This window comes from Meleagris gallopavo, chromosome 4 (assembly GCF_905368555.1).
Source record: "Meleagris gallopavo chromosome 4, MGAL_WU_HG_1.1, whole genome shotgun sequence".
Taxonomy (NCBI): Eukaryota; Metazoa; Chordata; class Aves; order Galliformes; family Phasianidae; genus Meleagris; species Meleagris gallopavo.
Window position 1 is genome coordinate 13,047,312 of NC_139407.1, and position 19,662 is coordinate 13,066,973.

Below are 19,662 nucleotides of genomic sequence, written 5' to 3' on the forward strand. Positions count from 1 at the left end.
ATATTAGAGACCTCCGCATTTTGGATGAAAATACAGAAATAAATATGTTGTCCTGTACATGACAGTCAGTGTAGACATGAAAGAAATCCTATTTCATTTTCTGAGCTGTTTCTGACACAACACCACGTATGATTCTTTCATCCTGTAAGCTTCTACTGACCTTCAGCATGCTTTAGTGTAGCTGCACTGAGGGAGCACTTTAAAGAAGTTGCAATATTTTCTATAGCTACCCAAAGAGAAGCGCATTCAAGCAAAGAAATTAGAGAGATTTTTTTTCTGGGCTGTAACAGCAGTGAGTGAGTACAACAGACACTTCTGCCTTTTAAGATCTTCTGCATATTTTCTCACTTTCAAATCTGTAGAGGTTTGGACGTGCACATTAAGCTACCACTCTCACTCATTCAGTAACTTACATCCCATCATTAACATGAAAAGGAATTATATTCCAACACTTTCATTATAATTTTCAGTACCTAGCAATGGAATTCACTTTAAGGAAGATACTTAGCACTAGGCATATGGCACCAATACACAGCTACAAGAGATGTTGACAGACTTACTAGTAGTAATTACATAACGTCATCCCTTTCACTTTGATTCAATGAACAAAGATGAATAATTACAGATTTCAGACTTTGAAATACAGAAGAACCTATACAGTACATAAACAGTACACATTAGTGTGCACATACCTATTGCAGACACAGTTCACACGCACTCTGAGCAAGAAATACTCCCACTACAAGTCTTCTAAGAAACTGGTAGTTTTTCACACCTGGTAAGGTTTGTTTTTTGTTTTTTGTTTTTCCCTAAGCTTTTAGATGAAGAAAATCCTGTTTCATCAATTTCACCATAATTCCTCTGTTTAGAGGCTATTTTAGATCTTTGTCCTGTATCAAACTTGCTAAAAGGTCCAGAGACTGCTAATGACGGACCACGACCAAAGACTTCTACTGTGCTTCACAAACATTCAACAAAATAAAAGGCAACTGTTCAGTGGATGGAGAAATAGCTGCTTCACATTAATAAGTCTAAACCTCAGAAGAAAACAGAAGCATAGAAGAATTCACCATAAAGCTGTTTTCACCTCTAACTTCCAGTTCTGAATGGAACTTATTTTAGACAGTGACCTAAAAAGGTCAACTGAAATAATTCAAATAAAATAAACAGCATTTTTGGTGAGGAAAGAAAGCAAGAGCAGCTCATAGCCAGAAGTGTCAGATATTGGCCAAAAATACAATATAAAGAAATCTCAAAACCCCAAATGTACTTTTGCTCTTTGCCTTATGGTCAGTCGCCGTAATTACTTCATTCAAAAGTGCTTCAAGTATTGCAAGAAAAATCAACTAAAGCATCTAAATATTTTAATTATTTCATAGATGAGCATCACTGCAATATTTGTAATGTTATCATAGAATCATAGTATGTTTACTTTTATGCACGTTTTCCCATTCTGTTTCCACCGGAAAAGAACATTTTTGAAAAACAAACAAAAAATTTATCATATATTCATAAAAATTGACCATTTTCTTTTATTCAAATCATTAAACTCTTTTTTACTTCTTTGCACAATAATACGGTATTTTCTCTGAATATTAAGGTAGAGATGTAATGGTTAAAAAAGAATTATTACTATTATTTTTACAAGATTAATTAAATGTTAATAGAAGCAAAATTAATGTTATTATTGGAAAAAAGGCATGGGAGTGGAAAAATCCCAATGAAATTCTGTAGTAAATAAACCATGTGGGAATTTCTAAGTATTTGCCATATTAAATCAGGTAAATCAGATAAAAGTATTACAAATGAACATGCTTCCAAACTTCTTTCAAATAACAGAGCACTTGCTTCCAAAAATCACAAGACAACTTCTGTGTAGCTGAATAAGTACCTCTTAAGAGTTAAACAGTGCTACGCATGTGAATAAAATATTCATAAATAAGTAGCCTTGTAATACGTTTCACTAAATGTACAAAAACAATATATCCATAAACATACATTAATTTCATCAGAATAGCAGCCAACATTCAACAGCCCTGCACATGGCTAGAGACGTGTTACATCAAAGAAAACCATCAATACATTTCAGTCCTCGATATCTGAAGTACCACAGCATTTCAGTTAATTATTATTTCTGGTTGCATTTGTAAATTAGAACATTTTTTGTCATAATATTCTGATACAGAAGAAATAAACTAGAAAAATACATCATATTCTTAACACACATCAAGCAGATCTCCAGCACTAATTTGAAAACAATAGTTCAATTGCTTCTTTCACGTAACTGTACGTATTCCTTTTCAATTTGAAATCAAATTTTTAAGGTTTCAAGTAGGAGTTTACAGCAAGTGAACTGGTAAACGTGGGTCAGGCATAGTGAGAATTAGCCACCATAAATACATCTTAGCCAGAAGGTCAGGGTGTTATTAGTCCCAATTATGCTGAAGTGTAAGAGGCCTTCGTGTTGCAGACAATTATTCACTGCTGAATGAGCACAGACCATTGAGCTGAATGCTGACTTCTCTCACAGACAAAAGCTTGCACAATAATGATCCATTCTGCCAAATTGTATAAGGATTTACTTACTGAAAGCTTTCTTGTTTTCGAGATTACAGATTTCTTTGTTTCAACAAAGAAGTACGAAATGTATACAAGTACATCATAAATTTTGAGCACATTTTTCCTAATTATTTATTCTTTGGAAGTTAGCAAGCCTGCAATTGATTTTAAATGTATTTTAAGTAACAGATTTACCTTGGGCATGAGACAAATATTCCTAATACAACATGGGCCAGGCCAAACTGATGATCTCACTATAACTTAAAAATACTTACATGAGCTCTAATTTCCCTTGACATATAGGAATTTATATGAATATAAATCTCAGCATTCAAGTTTTTAGCACTGAGCAGCAATATAGGTGACGGTATGCCTGTTTCTCTAAGGGATAATGCTTTCAATTCAAAAAGAAGTTAGTCTTGTTCCAGGCTATCAGAATGATGACCACTCAAGAATTCCTATGCAACAAGCAAAGACCAGGGGATTTTTGAGGATCAGAAACTTATTTTTACCTCTACTTTCTAAGTCAGGAAAGCAGCCTGCCATGTCAGCATCATTCTATAGGCCCCGCTGTCTGCAGATAATACCCATCCTCTTATGTCTCCCTTTAAATACCAAAGGAGAAAGAAACACTGAGTCATGAGAGATCAGAGAAAAGGAGGCAGGAAGACAAGACGATATAAAGAATCAGCTTTAAATCAACTTGGCAGGAAGATGACTTAAATGATTTGATTCTTCAACTAATGCAGCATGCAGATTTTCGGGGCGCTTAAACAGTTCAACTTCTCATCAGTGCACCAACAAAAAAATCAGAAATTCAACATTCTCATATTCTGTCCTTATCTGTGACTAGTGACTTAATCTTGTAAATGAGAAGTTCATTCTTTTTACGCTTCAAGCCTAAATCAATGAAGTCTAAAATGTATTAATTCCATATAAAAATAATTGTCATTTGAAAGTCTCTATTCTTCAAAACCCTTTGTATCAACTTGCAATAATAACATGACAGTAGAAGCAAGGGGAGACCAAGTTCTTATTTTGCACTGCATAGTAAAAACATTCAACTTAAATTTCTGCTTCTCTTTTTCTTTTCTTTTTTTTTTTTAACCTGAACTTCTGTTATTTTACTTTCTAATTTATTTTCATTTGTTTGCATTAGTCTCCTTTCCTTTTCTACAAGATTACTACTAAGTAAGAAAACCATTGTTTCAGGACTCACTGAAATTGCAACATTCATTTAGTCTCTGTGGATACTGGAAAAGCCAATGCAAGTCTTGAACTTTATCATGATAAACCCTTGGCACCCACTAATCACAAGATTGTATCTTCACATAAGATAAGGGGAAGATTCTTGGCATGGGAATGAACACACTCACCTAGCTGTTTGCAAAGGCTCAGAACCTGGCAGCCTTTCAGTAAGGTTTCACTCACATAGCTGTTACTGTATACTCTCCAGCTATGGCTGGGAAGTTGATAATCCTTGAGATATGAGGAGAGTTTTGATTTCTGACACAGCATTCCTGAGATAAATGCAGGATCTGAGAGATACTTTGAAATTCCCAGAGACACCCCAGCAGTAAACTGCTACATGAGAACAACTTTTAACTAAGTGTTTTTTTTGTTTTTAGGAAAGAAAGTTAAATATTCACTTACAGACCTTGTTCGCTATCAGACAACACATTATATTTAAACCAGACACAGAAGGAGAGCATCCCAATGCCTGTTTTTCCAAACTTTCTTGATGTATTCTTAGCATTTTTGTGTTGTCCAGAGATGAAAGCTCTTTCCAACTCGGTTACAGTTTGCCATAAAAGGCTTTTGTTTCCCTGGTACAACTCCTTCCAACAACTGCCACTACATATGATGTCACTGTATTTTAAGTAATCGTATTATCTAAAGATACGACCACTTTCAAGTAGTCATGAAACTTTTCCCTATGCATCATTTTAAACATATATGTTTCATATATACAGTTACTGTATCTTCTTGATTAGCAGATGTACTACTAGTTAGAAACAAACCTCATCAGAAATAAGCATTTAATAAGTGATGCAAGATTGTGCGTGTCCATACCAGATTACAACTGACTAAGGATAAAAATTCTCCATCATTAAGTACACTTTTGTCTGTCTGACATACCCATAAAGAAAACCACGTTTAAAATTCATCCAAGAAGCACAGAACAGCTGGCTTAATGAGGTCACGTGCAGCTACTGATGGACCAAATATCTTATCCTAGCTCACAATCTTCTCATCATTTATTTAGCTCCTCCCATTGAACACAAAAAGTCACAGGAAAGTAACACCCTCATGATGGTGAGGAGCAGTCAAGGTAGCTGCATGAACTCCCACAGAACTGCCTGCCCTCTGCTTTTCCATTCATAAGCATGCTGCTGCTTTACTGCTTCCCTCTATGCATAATATCACAATCCCTTCCACATGCCTGTATACGTTTCTTGCTAAACTGCTTTACTTTCAGTGACAAAGTAATTATGTCTCAAGGTCAAGTAATTTCAGAGTGCCAGTTAGAAATGACTGGCAATTTGGAGAAAGAAAAAAGAGAGAAAAGTCCATCTGGGATTGTGTGTCACTAGAAAGATGAAAAGGCAAAAAAGCAAGTAGTTCTTTACCAAATATACCACTTTTTGTGGTTCAAACCTCTGCCGTTCAACAACGAACCATAAGAATTTCCTGAAGACAAACAGCGTACAATTTTAGAGCTGTGACTGCTATGTCACATCAACTGTCCACTTACTAGAGTAAGTGATGGGTATTTATAAGAGCAACGATGGGTATTTATAGGGAAGTGCCACAAGGAGCAGGAACAGAGGGGGCATGACAGGTCATTATTCGGTGTCTCTGTTCTCCTACTTTTAAGACTTTTTGATCCAAAACATTTCCTCCTGTTCAGCATTTAGGCAGAACTGTAATACTTGAGACAAGAACAAAGGAGCCTAGTGCTAGCACACACCATCTGTAATCTAGCCAGAGAACAAGCACTTCAATTAGTGATATGGGGATCTGAACTGCGAAGAAGTTGATACGGCTGCACTCACACCACTGGCAAAGTTGTACTTCTTTTCTGGGTCATCACTAGTTTGAGCAAGACAGTTACACAGTGCAGAGATATAAGAGCCAAAGGATATCCATAAGTAAGTAAATAATACCTTGCTAAGGAGGGATCTCTCACATTAGATCCACTGTCAATTTTCTGTATATGACTAAGGCTTTTCTAGAGGCAGGCATGCAAATATATAAAGGATTCTTTATTTTGTTCTTAGTTTCTTGTCCTCAGTTTGCTGTCTTTGAGGAAAGAAAAGCAGAAAGAATAGTAAAAGACAGTGTGGCCTATTATATTTTGGAAAAGATGAAGAGCTAACGAGACTGAGATGTAGGGAATACCAAAATTATTATCAGGAAAAAGATATTTAAAAAAAAAAAGAAAAAAAGGAGGGGGGGGAAGGGAAGCATTTTAAACTCACTGTCAGTATTAAGAACATAAAGCAAAATGGAAAAAAGGGGTTCTAGCTATTATAATAACAAAGCAAATTTAACAGTTTAGGAATATATCTCGTGAATGAAGCCTGAATGATTTTAAGTAGGACGTCAGCACTACATTGCAATACAAATATTTATTTTCACAAATAAATATTAAAGTAGTCTAGAGGTGGAAGGACACCCAGTAGATTCCTCCATTATCTCCGTTATCCATTTGTTAACCAGCCAGTATTCTTTTGGTCCACAGCAAGAGAAACTAGATACAGCCCTATTACCAATACACATGCTAAACTACACAAGAGAATTTCTTTATCATCCATTGTACTTCCAAGGTCCTTTAAAACTAATAAAATGTGCATAGTGTAACATAACTCATTAGATTGTGAGTCAATTCCTCATTTAGGAAATGTAAAATGTATGGTTCCTCTTCTTCGTGCTGGGACAAATGTAGTCAGGAAGACAGTGATCTCTGTCTCCTTAAGCGGTTCGTGGCAGTACTTAACATAACCTAGAAGTTTATTCCTCTGTTATCCTAACATATCACAAATCTGTACCAGTCTTACCTTGCAGGTATTTCATCTGTTCTATCTCACACTGTTACCATCAATATGAAGAGAGAGAAAACCACTAAATGCCCGCAGAGCCATTTCCATATACAAAATAATTATTATTATTTTTTTTTTTTTTTTAGTAAAAGTACTCTCCTGAGAAAGCCCCAGTCTTTCTCCGGGATTTCTAAAAACTATTTGCTAGAAAAAAGGCACATTTGGCAAATACAGTTGGGATACATGAACACTTCAAAAGTGTTCAGAACACAGTGATCACAAGGGAAAATGATGGGGAGACAGTTTCAAGGAGAGTAACAGCTGGTATCCACAGCAGAGGACAAAGATGGAGGCAAAAAATCTGAAAGTGCTGCATTTAGGATAACAGGCAAGATTAAACAGCTTTCACATTTACAATCTTTTCTTTTACTCTTGCAATCATTTGTAGGCCATTTCTTGGCATGCTTTCAGTACTGCTTCTGAGCTGTAACGTGCATGGGCACAGCAGAGTCAACTTTTAAAAACAAGTGATGTCTGAGGCATTCAGGTTTTACTTAACCACCAATCATTTTCCATTTCCATATTATTTTGTAGCATAACATAACATCCCACGAATTGCAGAATATACTCCCGTACCTTCATGATGAGCCTACATGATGTCAGTGGACTTTGTTCACAAGTTCTACTTATAAACCAACGCACTCTGATTATATTAAGTACTATCTGGTCACATGAAGATCCAATTTTATATTCTTTATACGTGAGATCTGGTCAGATGAAGCACCGATTTTATATTCTTTACAGTCAGCTTAAGCAACCTGAAATAAATCAAAAATTTTACAAGTTACATTACCTGTCAAATGAATGGAACTGTACAGGCTGTTCAGCAGCTCCATCACCAAGAACTCCAAGAAAGGCAGGTGGCAGAAGAGCAGGATCAACTGCAGTCCCATCAGCTGGTGTGCTTACTAAGCTTCTCAGAATGTCCTTCACATTAACATTTTTTGCAGCTGGCACAGAAGCTGAAGGTTTCATGTCCTCTGGTCCAGTTTCACCTCTGTCCTCCTGAGACTTATTTACTTCTAAGGACAGAGTGCAAAGTACTTCACTGACAGCATCTGGACCTGCACTGACACTCAGAGCTCCTGTCTCAGCAACACCGCCCGAACTGTTTGTTTGCTCTGAAGCTGGTTCCTCCCCAAGACCAGAGTCCCTTCTTTGTACAGATGCTGTACACTCTGAATCTCCAGCAGAAGCTGAAGTTAAAGCACCAAGAGCAGCAGATGGATGTTCCACATCTGTTCAAAGTAAAGTCAGAAAACAAATTTTAAGTTCATTATTAACACAACTGTACTCACCACATTGCTCCAAGAAAGTAACACCAATAGGTGACAAAGAAAATAACATAATATTTCCTCTTACCTGCTTAAAGATTTATTAAGTATTCAATATGAAACTTATAACAAAAAAAAATTCTGCTAATTTCTAAGAAGCTTGAAAAGACCTACCATCCAAAATTGCAGTAACAAAGAAACAGAAAACACTGACTTAACAGTGAAAGAATGAAAACGAACTGAGTGCTTTGGAGAAGAGTAGAAAGAGAAAGAAAAATACAGCCTTATAGCAAAAACAAAAAGCTGGCAGTCTCTGCTAACGCATACTGAAATGTAAACAAAATCATCATGTTTCTGCAACAAGCATTCAGTGAAACTGAACTACATGGCAACATTAATCTACAGATGAGGTTGTTCTCAGATCAGAAAGATTCATACAAATACTGAGACAAATCCAACAGTTCCATGTAGTTTTTCTAAGTGCTTACAACGCACACATTTCTGTACGGCCTGGAGTGGACTTCTACAGAATTTTCAAATGCTTACATTACATTATTTCATTTAGCCAAATAATTAACAGTTCACCTGCAGCAGAAGTTCCATTATTTTCTTTCTCTGATTCCTTGAATGACTGACTGTGGTTTAGTGGTCTTCTTTCATTCTGGGGTTCCAGAATATCTCTGTATTTTGAAACCATGAGTACAGAAATAAAATATACAACTGCCAAAGCCAAGAACTGAGCCTGTTTACTATCCTCCTGTAGAAAAGGACACACACACAGATTTTCCATTACCATTTCAGTAGCATGCTTATTTTTCTCTGAAGTATGCCCAGCGCTACCATAAACAAACTGAACGTAAGCTGATATGTCAAAGAAAGAACTATATTCTCTACTCACAATCTAGCTCACCTATAAAGCAACTGTATTCAAGTGGCACTAATCCCTTCGTTTTTCTTAGATAAATACGACAATATTGACTAAGGTTGTATGTTTTGACTACATGCCTAAGATTAGTGCAGAGACTAAGTTCCCTTTAGTTACAGGCATTTGCTTTACTACATTTCCCCAGATTTACCAAGACACCAACTGTGAAGTACTACCAGGCATGCGGACTCAACAAAACTGAAGAAGCATTTATAAATTATTGTATAAAAATGAAGGAAGTAGAACAAACTCAAGTATGCAAGTTATGAGTTTGTTTCATCCTCAGCCTGTCTGGATGGTTGTACTGAGTTATGTTCAATTTAGACAAGAAATGCAAATATTTATTTGCAATACCTATATAACTTTCTGAAGAGATTTTAATAAAAACTTTAAAAGCATTTTACTGTGATTCACGTCAAGTGCCTCCTCAGAGCACTCAAGAACTACCAGCGAAAGAAATGAAAAGACTTATATGGCCACTTCTGAACACCAATGACGTAGTCTGAGACTATCGCTTTAGCCTTTGGTTAAAACAAATCTACCAAAAGAAAAACAGTTTTGTACACTTTGGAATCACAGGAGAAATTAATAATTTGGGTCTCCAGTGACCAACGAATAGAAAAAAAGAGGGATGAGGCAAAACTTTTCATTTACATAAGGCCTCAGGTAACAATCAATTTTGCTCCTTCTTTGAGTGGTTCAAGAAAGTAAGTTAAAATGTCAAGTCCATTTAAGCATGATCAGAGTGTAGTCCACTAATGGTAAGGATTAGAAAGAAAATTTTCTTCCCATATGAGCTTTTGCAAGACAGTTTCTAATTGTACTACAAATAAAGTTATTGACCAGTGAAGCACCGTTAGTCCCTCCTCACCAACTTTTTTCTGCTACTCCTATAGATCTCTAAAAAAAAGTTCAGACATTACCACTATTGGCGGTTAAATAGAATCCATCCAGGTTCCACCTACACATTTTCAAATCATACCAATCACAATTCTATGCACTGAATGCAATTTAAAAAAGCACACACAAATCAAACATAAAACATTTAGACGCAAAAAGTAACAGCTTAGGTAAAAAGAAGTAAATCATTTCACATCTGTTTGTGAAACAGAAACATTGGTGGATTAGATGAGCAAAAAACAATATATGTGTATACTATTTTTTAAATAAAAAACTCAATATGCTCGATTTTGAAAATTTCATTATTTAATTGTCACCAGTATCGAAGATTCACTTCCTGTTACTATTCTGCATGCTAACATCAAGGTAGGGGTTGAAAGAAGCTTGTTTCAATCAGTAATTGCTGTAAATAGTTTTACCTAAACTATGCTGGATAGCACACATGTCACTGTTTAAACCATGAAACTTGCTAAATACTGTAAATAGTGTAAAGCTCCAGCATTCCATCTGGTGGCTACTAATGACTTAGAGCCATTGCAGCTACTGTACTTGCAGTACACAAGGGTTTTTTTTCAAGCAATCTCATTTCTTGATTATCAGCTATAAAAGCTGCTGACATACAGCTAAGTTATTTTCAGTCAACTCAAGTCATAAAAGCATACACAGAGATACAGAACATACACACAAACTGGTTCCTCTGAAGGGAAGTAAGGGAATTATAGTTGGTCTCAAATTTGTAATTATCTAGAGTTACTCATTTTTCAAAAAGTATACAAAAACATCTTTCTGATTCAAATATATACACGTTGTCTACGTACAGCATGTGAAAGTATACATCTGTACTAGAAAAAACACATTTAGTATCTGAAAGCCATTTTCACCTGTCCATGTCCAGTCCCAAACAATGTAACACAGCCTACAAAGTTCATGCTTTCTCAGTTACTGTGAGCAGTACTCAGTTTTTGTATAATCAATTTCGATAAACTGTAACACAGTGAGTGTTCAGGCAAACAGGTAAACACAGAAGCCTAGCTACAAAGGAAACAACATGACTGGTAACTCACTATATCTCTGAACACTACTGCTCGAAGTCTATTAATATCCATGTCCTGCAGAAGTCTGTCAAGGTCTCGTATTGGAGAAATTCCACCAGTCACGATGTCCACTGGACTCTGCATAAAAAAAGTTTCTGTTTTTAAAAGCATTTTACAAAGAATCACTAAATGCATACAGTTTCCCTCTGTACATAATACTATCATAAGTAGGAATGCAAAGGTCAGATAGTAATTTCGTATTTAAAGGAAAAAAGTCTTCTGACAAGACCAACTCTTCTGACAGAATTATTTCACTGTGGGAGGTTAAGTATGTAAATGTTAAATCAGCACCTTGGAAATATCACTTTAGCATTTCCAGTGTTCATGCTCTTCAGATCAATTGAAGTACCAATGGTGTGGTTATGAATTTGAAAAAACACCTCTCTGCAGAGAGTAGTAATTACTGACTTCTGTTTTCCTGAATGAGCTCTCATACTTGCCTTTGCTGCAGACTTTCCTGCTCCTAGAAACCCCTGCACTGTTTTTTGGTTCTTTGCAACATCTCCAATTGACTTCACCTGTGCATGTTGCTGACACTCCAAGCAATTTCTTACTGCTATGGCACATACTTAAAGGGGAAAAAAAAAAAAAAAGGAAAAAAAAAGAAAAAAAGGTTAAGAATTACCCTGGGAAATAGTATTGTCTATATCCCTTACAGAGATGTATAATACATTTCAGTTTATTGAAGTTTAAGCACACCAATAAAAGAAAATATTTTGCTTCCATAAATTTTAAATAGTTGCAAAAGACTGCTCAAAATACTTAAATGATTAATACCAAACTATTAGAACAAATTAAGTTATAATCCTAAATTATTAAGTTAGCATTATTACATCTTTTTTCACTTCTCATTGAAATGTTACCATGCATGCTATCTCATGGGCTGGGGAAGGTGAAGTAGCTTAATTTCATACACTGGCAAGGAAGATATAGAAGGTACACTAGAGAAATAAATGAGAATAGCTGCTTCACAATGTTCTTGGACTAAATACTTTTATGTTACACGATACAATCTTTTTTTAGCTTCACAATTGTACCTGTTTTATCTTCTAATACGATTTTCAAAGGAAAAAAGAACTACCCCACCTCTATACCTGTTTGCATCCCATAAATCTTGTTCTACCTGCACAAAGTTTTAATTGCCTAGAAAGGGAGAGGAAGGCTAGTTACTGTTGATGCTCTGAGCTGCTCTGGCTCTCATGCAAATTAAATTTATCATTGCAAAGAAATCTTACAGCATGCAACTGGCATGAACGCTCTCCTCCTATATTAACCATTTGGATGCATAATGAGTCTTATAATTTTTTAGAAATGATCACTTCAATCCAATTTGAATTGAACTTACTATAGATCTGGTTATGCCTACTGATCAGTTTGATCCCTTCTGAAGTAAACATCTCTAGTTTGCATTTGTCCTTCATCTACTGACCACAACATTTATATCTCTTTTCTAAGGCATATGTGTAAAGGTTCACAGGTCTATACACAGTGCAAGATTTCTTTTTCTTAATGCTGTAGCATTCTCAGTCCTGACTATCTAAGGAACTTTGGAAAATGAACTATCATGTTTATTCATGGATAAAATGAAGACATACATCCAGAACCATCAGGCTACCAAACTCACTTTAATCTTTTATTTAAACTTTTTTGAAGAGATGAAAAAAAAAAAACACAATTGCATTGGAAAGTACAGTAACAGTAAAATAGTAAAAGATCCCAAGGCATCTTTGACTAAATCTAGTCAATTTAAAAAAATTTAGAAAAATTCAAGCTACCAGCAGCTAATTATTTTATGTTATCAAGCTTCTCTATTTTAAGTGGTTTTATTTGCTTACCCAGACGAAGACATTGTCGTAGAATTCCTCCAGATGACATATTTTTTTCAGACTCAATTTCAGTGAAACCAAGAGAGCTTGCAAAAATTAACACGTCTACAAGGTTAATTAATCTCTGGAGAAATGTTAAAGAAGCTTCTACCGAGAGTCCTTGAGTTGCCTCAATGTTCTCCAATTCATGCTACGCAGAGAAAAAATCAAACTAACATTAACTACTTGACAAAGATGATACTTTGTACAAATCAAATGAAGAAAAATGCATACTTGAAGTCCATTTTCAGCCACAAAGAAGTAATTAATAACTGCTCCTAGTACGTGATTAATATTGAGATTTAATTTTATTCCAGACCACTGTGGGATGATGTAGCTAACTGATGACTTTTTATCTCTTTAGGCAAAGAGGGCAGGCACTTCATTTTTCTTTGAGAAAACGTTCAAGTAGTAGCAAAAGGGGGGAAAGATGCTTGTGGAAATACTCCCCTTTCTCAAAAGAACAGATATATTTAATATGCTATATAAAGGAAGGCATATTCCCCAAGAGAAATATTCAAATAAAAATGAAATCTCTTACAGTAGCAGACGTGGCAGCAGAAAGCAGAGGCAATATGCCACCACAAGCCATGATCATGTTGTCCATTACTTGAGAGACGAGGTGAATGGTATTGTGTACAAATATGACATTGTCACTGCTATTCACGAAGTCCATTACAGTTTTTGTAGAATGACTGTCCAAAACACAAAAGCGGGTTTCATGAAAATACTTTCAGAAAACAGCTTTTTTTTTTTTTTTAACAGTATTTTAGTGTGTTTGTTTACAAAAAAAAATAAACAAATAGTTAGCAAAGGGCAGCAAATATCACCATAAGATTTGGCTGATGTTCCTTACGCTAAATCTAAAACTACATTTCCTTTCAGTTCTTAAAACTTCTCCAAATCACAGTCAGCTAATAACATCAAGATTTATGATTAACATCTTGGATAAAGAAGTATTATAAGGCTGGTCCATGATTATCTGTTATAGCAGAAGTCACTGTATCAGTGCATACAACAAAGTCCCTTGGAGGTATTAACTAAATCCTAATCTAAATCTTTGGAGAAACAAAATAATAAGACAAATAAATACTACAATATGAATAAATACTACAACAAAAAATGGACATTTGAATAGAGGCAATAAAATAGATTTTTTTTGAGTTTGAGTAAACTACCAGATGTGCAGCTTTCCAAGTTGAAGAGCAACTATGATACAGTTTTAAGAAAATCTCAAGATAATCATAATCAGAAATTGGATAATCATCCAATGGAAAGCACAAATTTACCTTCTCCACATCTGTATATCTGTTTCAATGGAAAAGAGCAAGTCTGTAAGCAAGCGCTGATGCATCAGTGACCACTTAAACTCAGGAATACGGAACACAGTTGATCTAGAGTCTCTTCTCTGCCCATCCGATGTAGCAGCTAGCTCTTGTCCTGAAGAATCTTGCTGCCTTGACATCTGAAAACACAATTAAAAATAAAAATATATAAACGTATATATATACCCACATACCCGGTTATTGGTTTCCATGGAAAGGCATTCAGCATTTAGATATTCTACAAGTTTTGACTTTGCGCATAGTTACAAATAAAGCTAAAACTAATACACAAAAGCTATTTATTGAATACAACAAACCTACAAACTAATCTATAGCTGCTACTACACCTGTCAGTCTAAGCATACACAAGCAGCAACTCAACCTTACCACAGGAGGAGTATATGTTGCTGTAGGGAGCATTTTTCCTCCTTTAAGGAAGAACGGTGCAGAATGAAGAGCATCCATTAACAGGTATCTCTGCAGAAGGGAAGTACTCAGATGCATGACTATTTAACCATGAAAAGCTGAAACAGAAACTAAAAACTAGAGCGTTGGAGCACAGCAGTAGAGAACCGAAGCCCAGTTTTAAATTATACTTGGACAAAAACATAAGCTGACACGATGGAGGGTTAACTCCATAAAATTTTAGTTTCAAAAAAATATAGTGTACCTGCAGAGAACCAAGAGTAAAGAATATTTTCACAAGTTCCATCGGGATGTCATATAAATTTAGTGGTATTTTTTCTGCCCAAGGAATGTTAGCTACTCAATAATTCAATTGGTTACAATTACAAGAGAACAGATTGATAAGAGAGTAAGGGAGTTGGGTAAAGAAGCAGAAGAAATGCTAGATGAAATCAAATTAGAATATGTTTCTTTCAGTTCTTCAACATTAAGAATGGAAGTACTGACAAATGAAGGATTTAACTAGCAAAGCACTCAGTCTCTGTCAGCATCAATAAGTGGATATACAAAGAATAGAAGCTTAGAAACTTCACAGCACACAAATTTGTAAGAATTACGGCTATTTTAACCCTGAGTCTGAAAACATTCTTTAGATAACTAGCAAAATACAGATACATTAAAACTCTCACAATGTGCATGAGCACCCTTTTTTGAAAATGCTAGCAGTTAAGAATCTCCTTTTATTTCTAAGTTAAGCATACAAAGGACTGATAGACCTTACCTCAGGTAGGGATCTGGGGGGCAGAGGTGCTTCAAGATGTGTACTGGCTTTCAGTTCCAGTCTTTCTGTATCAGATGCAACACTAGAAACATCAAGCCTGGCAATTCTTTTTTCAGAGCATCCTGCATGCTCTGGTACATGTGCATTGGTATCGTCAGCTGTTCTGGTTTCACTATAAAGCACCTTTTCTTCCTCCAGTTTCTTTTTCCCTTCTGAATTCGGCTGATTCACTACTTCAGTTGCAGAACTGACTGTTTCTGATAAAGCCAGTTCTTTGTTTTGCCCATCCACGCCTCCAGTATCTTCAGATTTTAAAAGCGCAGATTCAAGTCCCTGTTGTACTGCCTTTTCCTGCTTTGCCTCTTCATTTTCATTAGAGCTGTGCTTTCTGTCTGTTTCTGCAAACTCTCCTGAAGGCAAAGGCATACTACTCTCCTCTTTCAAATCAACGAAGTCATCTTTGTCTTCCACTTCCACTGCTGATCTTTCCATACCTGAACTTTCATGAGTTTCTCCTTCCAAAGAAGTTTCCATTACCAAAGAAGCTGCAGTAACAGCAGCCGTTTCCTCCACAAACTCATGAGCTCTGCTCAGAGAATCTTCAATTGCTTCAGCTATTCCACTACTAATTTCAGAAACACTGGGTTTTATTGCTTCAGGCTCTGGAGAAAGTTCTGAACAAGGCACTGCTTTTAGATCCTGCATAGTTTTCCTGTCCTCATCCTTCAAGTCCTTCCTTTGCTTAGAGACTGAAGGAGTTTGCTGGTCACCATCTGACTTGTTTTTTTCAGTACTGGACTCCATATCATCAAGGAAGGGAGGAGCAGTAGCAGCTTCTTTTAATTCCAAACACTGCTTCTTTTCCACAACTTCAGCTCCTTTGCCAACTCCAGAAATTGTTCTAATTGGAGCTGAAGGACAGATTACACTCTCTTCACTTCCCTTCTCTTGGTATTCCCTGTACATTTGAGAAAGACTTTCTTTGTGCATTTCAAAGGTTACCTAGAAGAAGAGCGTTGAAAGGACAAAAAATACGTACATTAATAACCATTTCCTCTGAGAAACTCAAACTCCTTATTCAAATCACTATTTTCTACTATAAATTTGTATTAGATGCTACCCTCACAATTCTGTGAAACTAAATGTTAAAAATGAATTTCATATCGCAAATCACTTCAACTAACAGGAAGTATTTTGTCATGGTTTGACAATGTTTTTGTTATTGGTATTGAACATCATAACATCATGTAGAGCACTGGGAGTTCAAGAGTTAATGCTCCCATTCTGTGGATTGTCGTCAGTTCCAGGTATACGTGTCTCAAGAAGAGAAGAACTACATAAGCCAGAGGACTTTTCATTTTTCATCAAACACGTATTAATGTACTGTAGGAGCAGCATACTGTACCAACATGACTTGGAGCATTTTATTAGTTCAAGTTTATATAACAGTCTCTAGCAACAGATCAGAGAAATCCTTCCTCAGTTTCAAAAAAAAGTAATTCCATATTAGTTCCAAATCTTATGTATAAACAAAAAAAGCATAAATGACAACAGACAACTGAAAGCTCATCCCTCTATCACAACGAATCTATTAAACCCCAGATAGCAGTATATTGCTAAATAGCTTTAGCCATTTTTATTTGACATTTTGTTGCTATTATTTCAGAAATACTCTTCCAAAACCCCTCTGAACTACCCCAAAGCCAGGATATCAAAGGCAACTTCAAGACCATCATATTAATAAGCCCTCTTTTTCAATCTTTAACTAATTTTCAAAAACTTGACTAGGTAAATATGCTACTGTTGGTCAAATGCATTGCTTATGAATAGAAGAAATCCTGACAACTGGAAGTTATCTTCAGTCAGCTTTCTCCTTTTCTCCATCTCCCTGTTGTTTCCCCCATTTCCAAAATTACTAAAAACCTTTATTTTGACAAATCAAAATGAGGTATTTAACAAATGAAAATACTGTTGGCATATACTGTTAATTCACTAACCAAAAACATTCTGTGCTACTCTCTTATAGAAGTTTCCTGTTGAATGTTTTTTTGTTGTTATTGTTTTTTTTTTGTTACTGTTGTTTTTGTGACAACTTATGTCCTAACTTGAAATCAGATTGGTACCACAGATTAATCTTGCATGTTAGCATGTGAAACAAATAATAGGCTTTGTGGTTTCGTTCTTCCAACCACGACAACTGAAAAGTACAAGCATAAGTCCCAATGACCATAAGATTATAAAGGCAACCAACTTTGCAACGTGTTCTTCTCGGCTCAGCTTGAGCCAAAAGTTAAAAATGTTATGTACAGGACAGGGATGCAGTATAATTTCACAGTCAGTCTCACTTAAAACAAGGAATAGACAAGTGTTTGGATGCCATTATAAGCAACCTCTTCAACATTCTGGAAACCAAATCATGCTCCTCAGGACTGGTAATCACTAATACCAAAAAGAATGTGGCAAGAAAGTCAATACAGACAAATGTTATCTTTACAGATGGGCAATGTAAATTTCTGGGCAAATAAATCCAAGCATAATCTGATGAGAATCTATATTGATTGAAGAACAATGCAGGGAACTGCAAGGAGAGACACACTGAAAGAAAATCAGAAAGCACAGAACTGCAGGAGTACATCAACACACACAAAAAAGTCACCTAAAAAGGAAATAATTATCTCCTTCCACCACAAACATCAGAATGGTTTCATGTCACTTAACAACTAAGAAATTAAACAATGTACTTTATATAATGCACAAATCAAAATTGAAACAAACAAAATTAGACTACAAGATAGGACTTTTCCAACTTGCACATCAAATCCGAGGTTTTCTTGGTAGTACAGAAATCATGAAATACAGCTTTGCCAAACCCAACTTTTCAACATACCTGTCTAAACAGTTCCACTTACTCTACAGTTTTGTAATTTCTTTTGACAGGAAACCAACAAATAGTGGTAGCACAGCAAAGCCACTGGATAATTCTTCTCCTACACTTTTGTTCCACGCCATGGCATTTTGTAATTGCACAAGTTCTAAGCCAAATAATACATCCCACAAAGAAAATGCAAATGTTAACAAATGCAGTATGAACAGGATGCAAAATAAAACAGAATTTGAGATTATTAAATACAAATACATAACATATAAAAGCATTAAACATTAGTATCTGCAAACCTGCAACAATTTAAAAGAAAAAAATCAACTTGGAAACCTTAAAAGTACTTTAGTCATTTTTTATTTTCCTTAAGGCATTTGCAACTGTAAAGCTGATAATACAAAATTAATTACTAGAAATTGTTCCAAATTGGTGAGCTAAAAGGCCAATCATTAATCTTCACCATCATTTGATGGGTAATCCATAGCAGTTTGCAATGCCTGGAATGTAACTCTACGCACTACTAGCTAAAGACACTTGCGAGCTAATAACTGCAGCATTTGCCTCCACCATTAATTTTAACTTAATTTGACATCCAACATTTACTAATTGGCAAGGAGAAAAATTAGCATACAGCAAGGAAAAAGGTTAAGATGATTGACATTTGCATTAAAGAACATAGGGAAAATATTTTAATTACATGTTAAAATTCTGTTTTCCTTTCTACTATCAAGTGGGCAATTTTGGAGAGGAGAAGAAGCAAATGCCTGCCAGACAGATCAGACAAATATATAGTACTGCCACTTCCGCATAGAATCAACTCAGCGCCAAGCAATTCCTGCACTTGATGCCTTCAAATCTAGAAGGCATAACAACTTTTTAACATCTTAACAAGCATTGTTTTGGTCTGTTTTTCCACTTCTCCATCAGAAACATTAACTGTTTAAATGTGAACCTGATCCCCAGTATCTGGCATCAATGCCTAATTTTTAATTCAGTGAAAGGAAAGGTATAAAAGTACGGTGTGCACCACAGACTGTCTTACAGTCTGTAACCTACTGACCCTAAGGAATCTTTGGTTTACTTCTGAGCATTTAATAGAAGACAGGTAAGAAAAGCTAATTCAGTATCATGCAGGACACGAAACATAAGAAGTTTCTAGGAGTCATCCACACTTCTAACAAAAAGCATCCATTGACATTAAAATAGAAAAGAAAAAAAAAAAAGTAGTGACAACTACATTTCCATGTTCTAAACTATATTCCTACATTTTCACTTAAGTAGTAATACTTTCGCCTTTTTTCTACCCAGATTCAGAAATTACATAAATGCGAAGTCTCTGGAATAAGAAATTATGTATTAGTGACATATTCAAAATATTCATGGAAGACTTAGCTTATTTGGGAGAGGAAGCTGTAAATCAGCACTGGACTATCTTCAAATCTAGTCAAGGTATATCTTTACCTATCTCTATAGAATACTACTGTGCCTCGAACACACTTCATATCTAGATATTAACAAACATATATCATAGTTAAATTCAGTGTTTACCACTG

At 35.5% G+C, this 19,662-nt stretch overlaps 1 protein-coding gene across 6 annotated transcripts in view; it reads right to left on the reverse strand.

Moving 5' to 3' along the window:
• The window catches only part of LRBA (LPS responsive beige-like anchor protein), a 367,496-nt gene that overhangs the window by 284,310 nt on the left and 63,524 nt on the right, over positions 1 to 19,662 (reverse strand). For all 6 annotated transcript variants that reach the window (XM_085222195.1, XM_085222196.1, XM_085222197.1 and 3 more), the window contains exons 23-30: positions 15,232 to 16,233; positions 14,010 to 14,185; positions 13,262 to 13,415; positions 12,691 to 12,871; positions 11,296 to 11,423; positions 10,826 to 10,933; positions 8,522 to 8,693; positions 7,456 to 7,900 (exon numbers count right to left, since the gene is read on the reverse strand). In XM_085222195.1, coding sequence (XP_085078321.1) covers positions 7,456 to 7,900; positions 8,522 to 8,693; positions 10,826 to 10,933; positions 11,296 to 11,423; positions 12,691 to 12,871; positions 13,262 to 13,415; positions 14,010 to 14,185; positions 15,232 to 16,233 — 2,366 coding nt within the window. The remainder of the gene's footprint in view (positions 1 to 7,455; positions 7,901 to 8,521; positions 8,694 to 10,825; positions 10,934 to 11,295; positions 11,424 to 12,690; positions 12,872 to 13,261; positions 13,416 to 14,009; positions 14,186 to 15,231; positions 16,234 to 19,662) is intronic.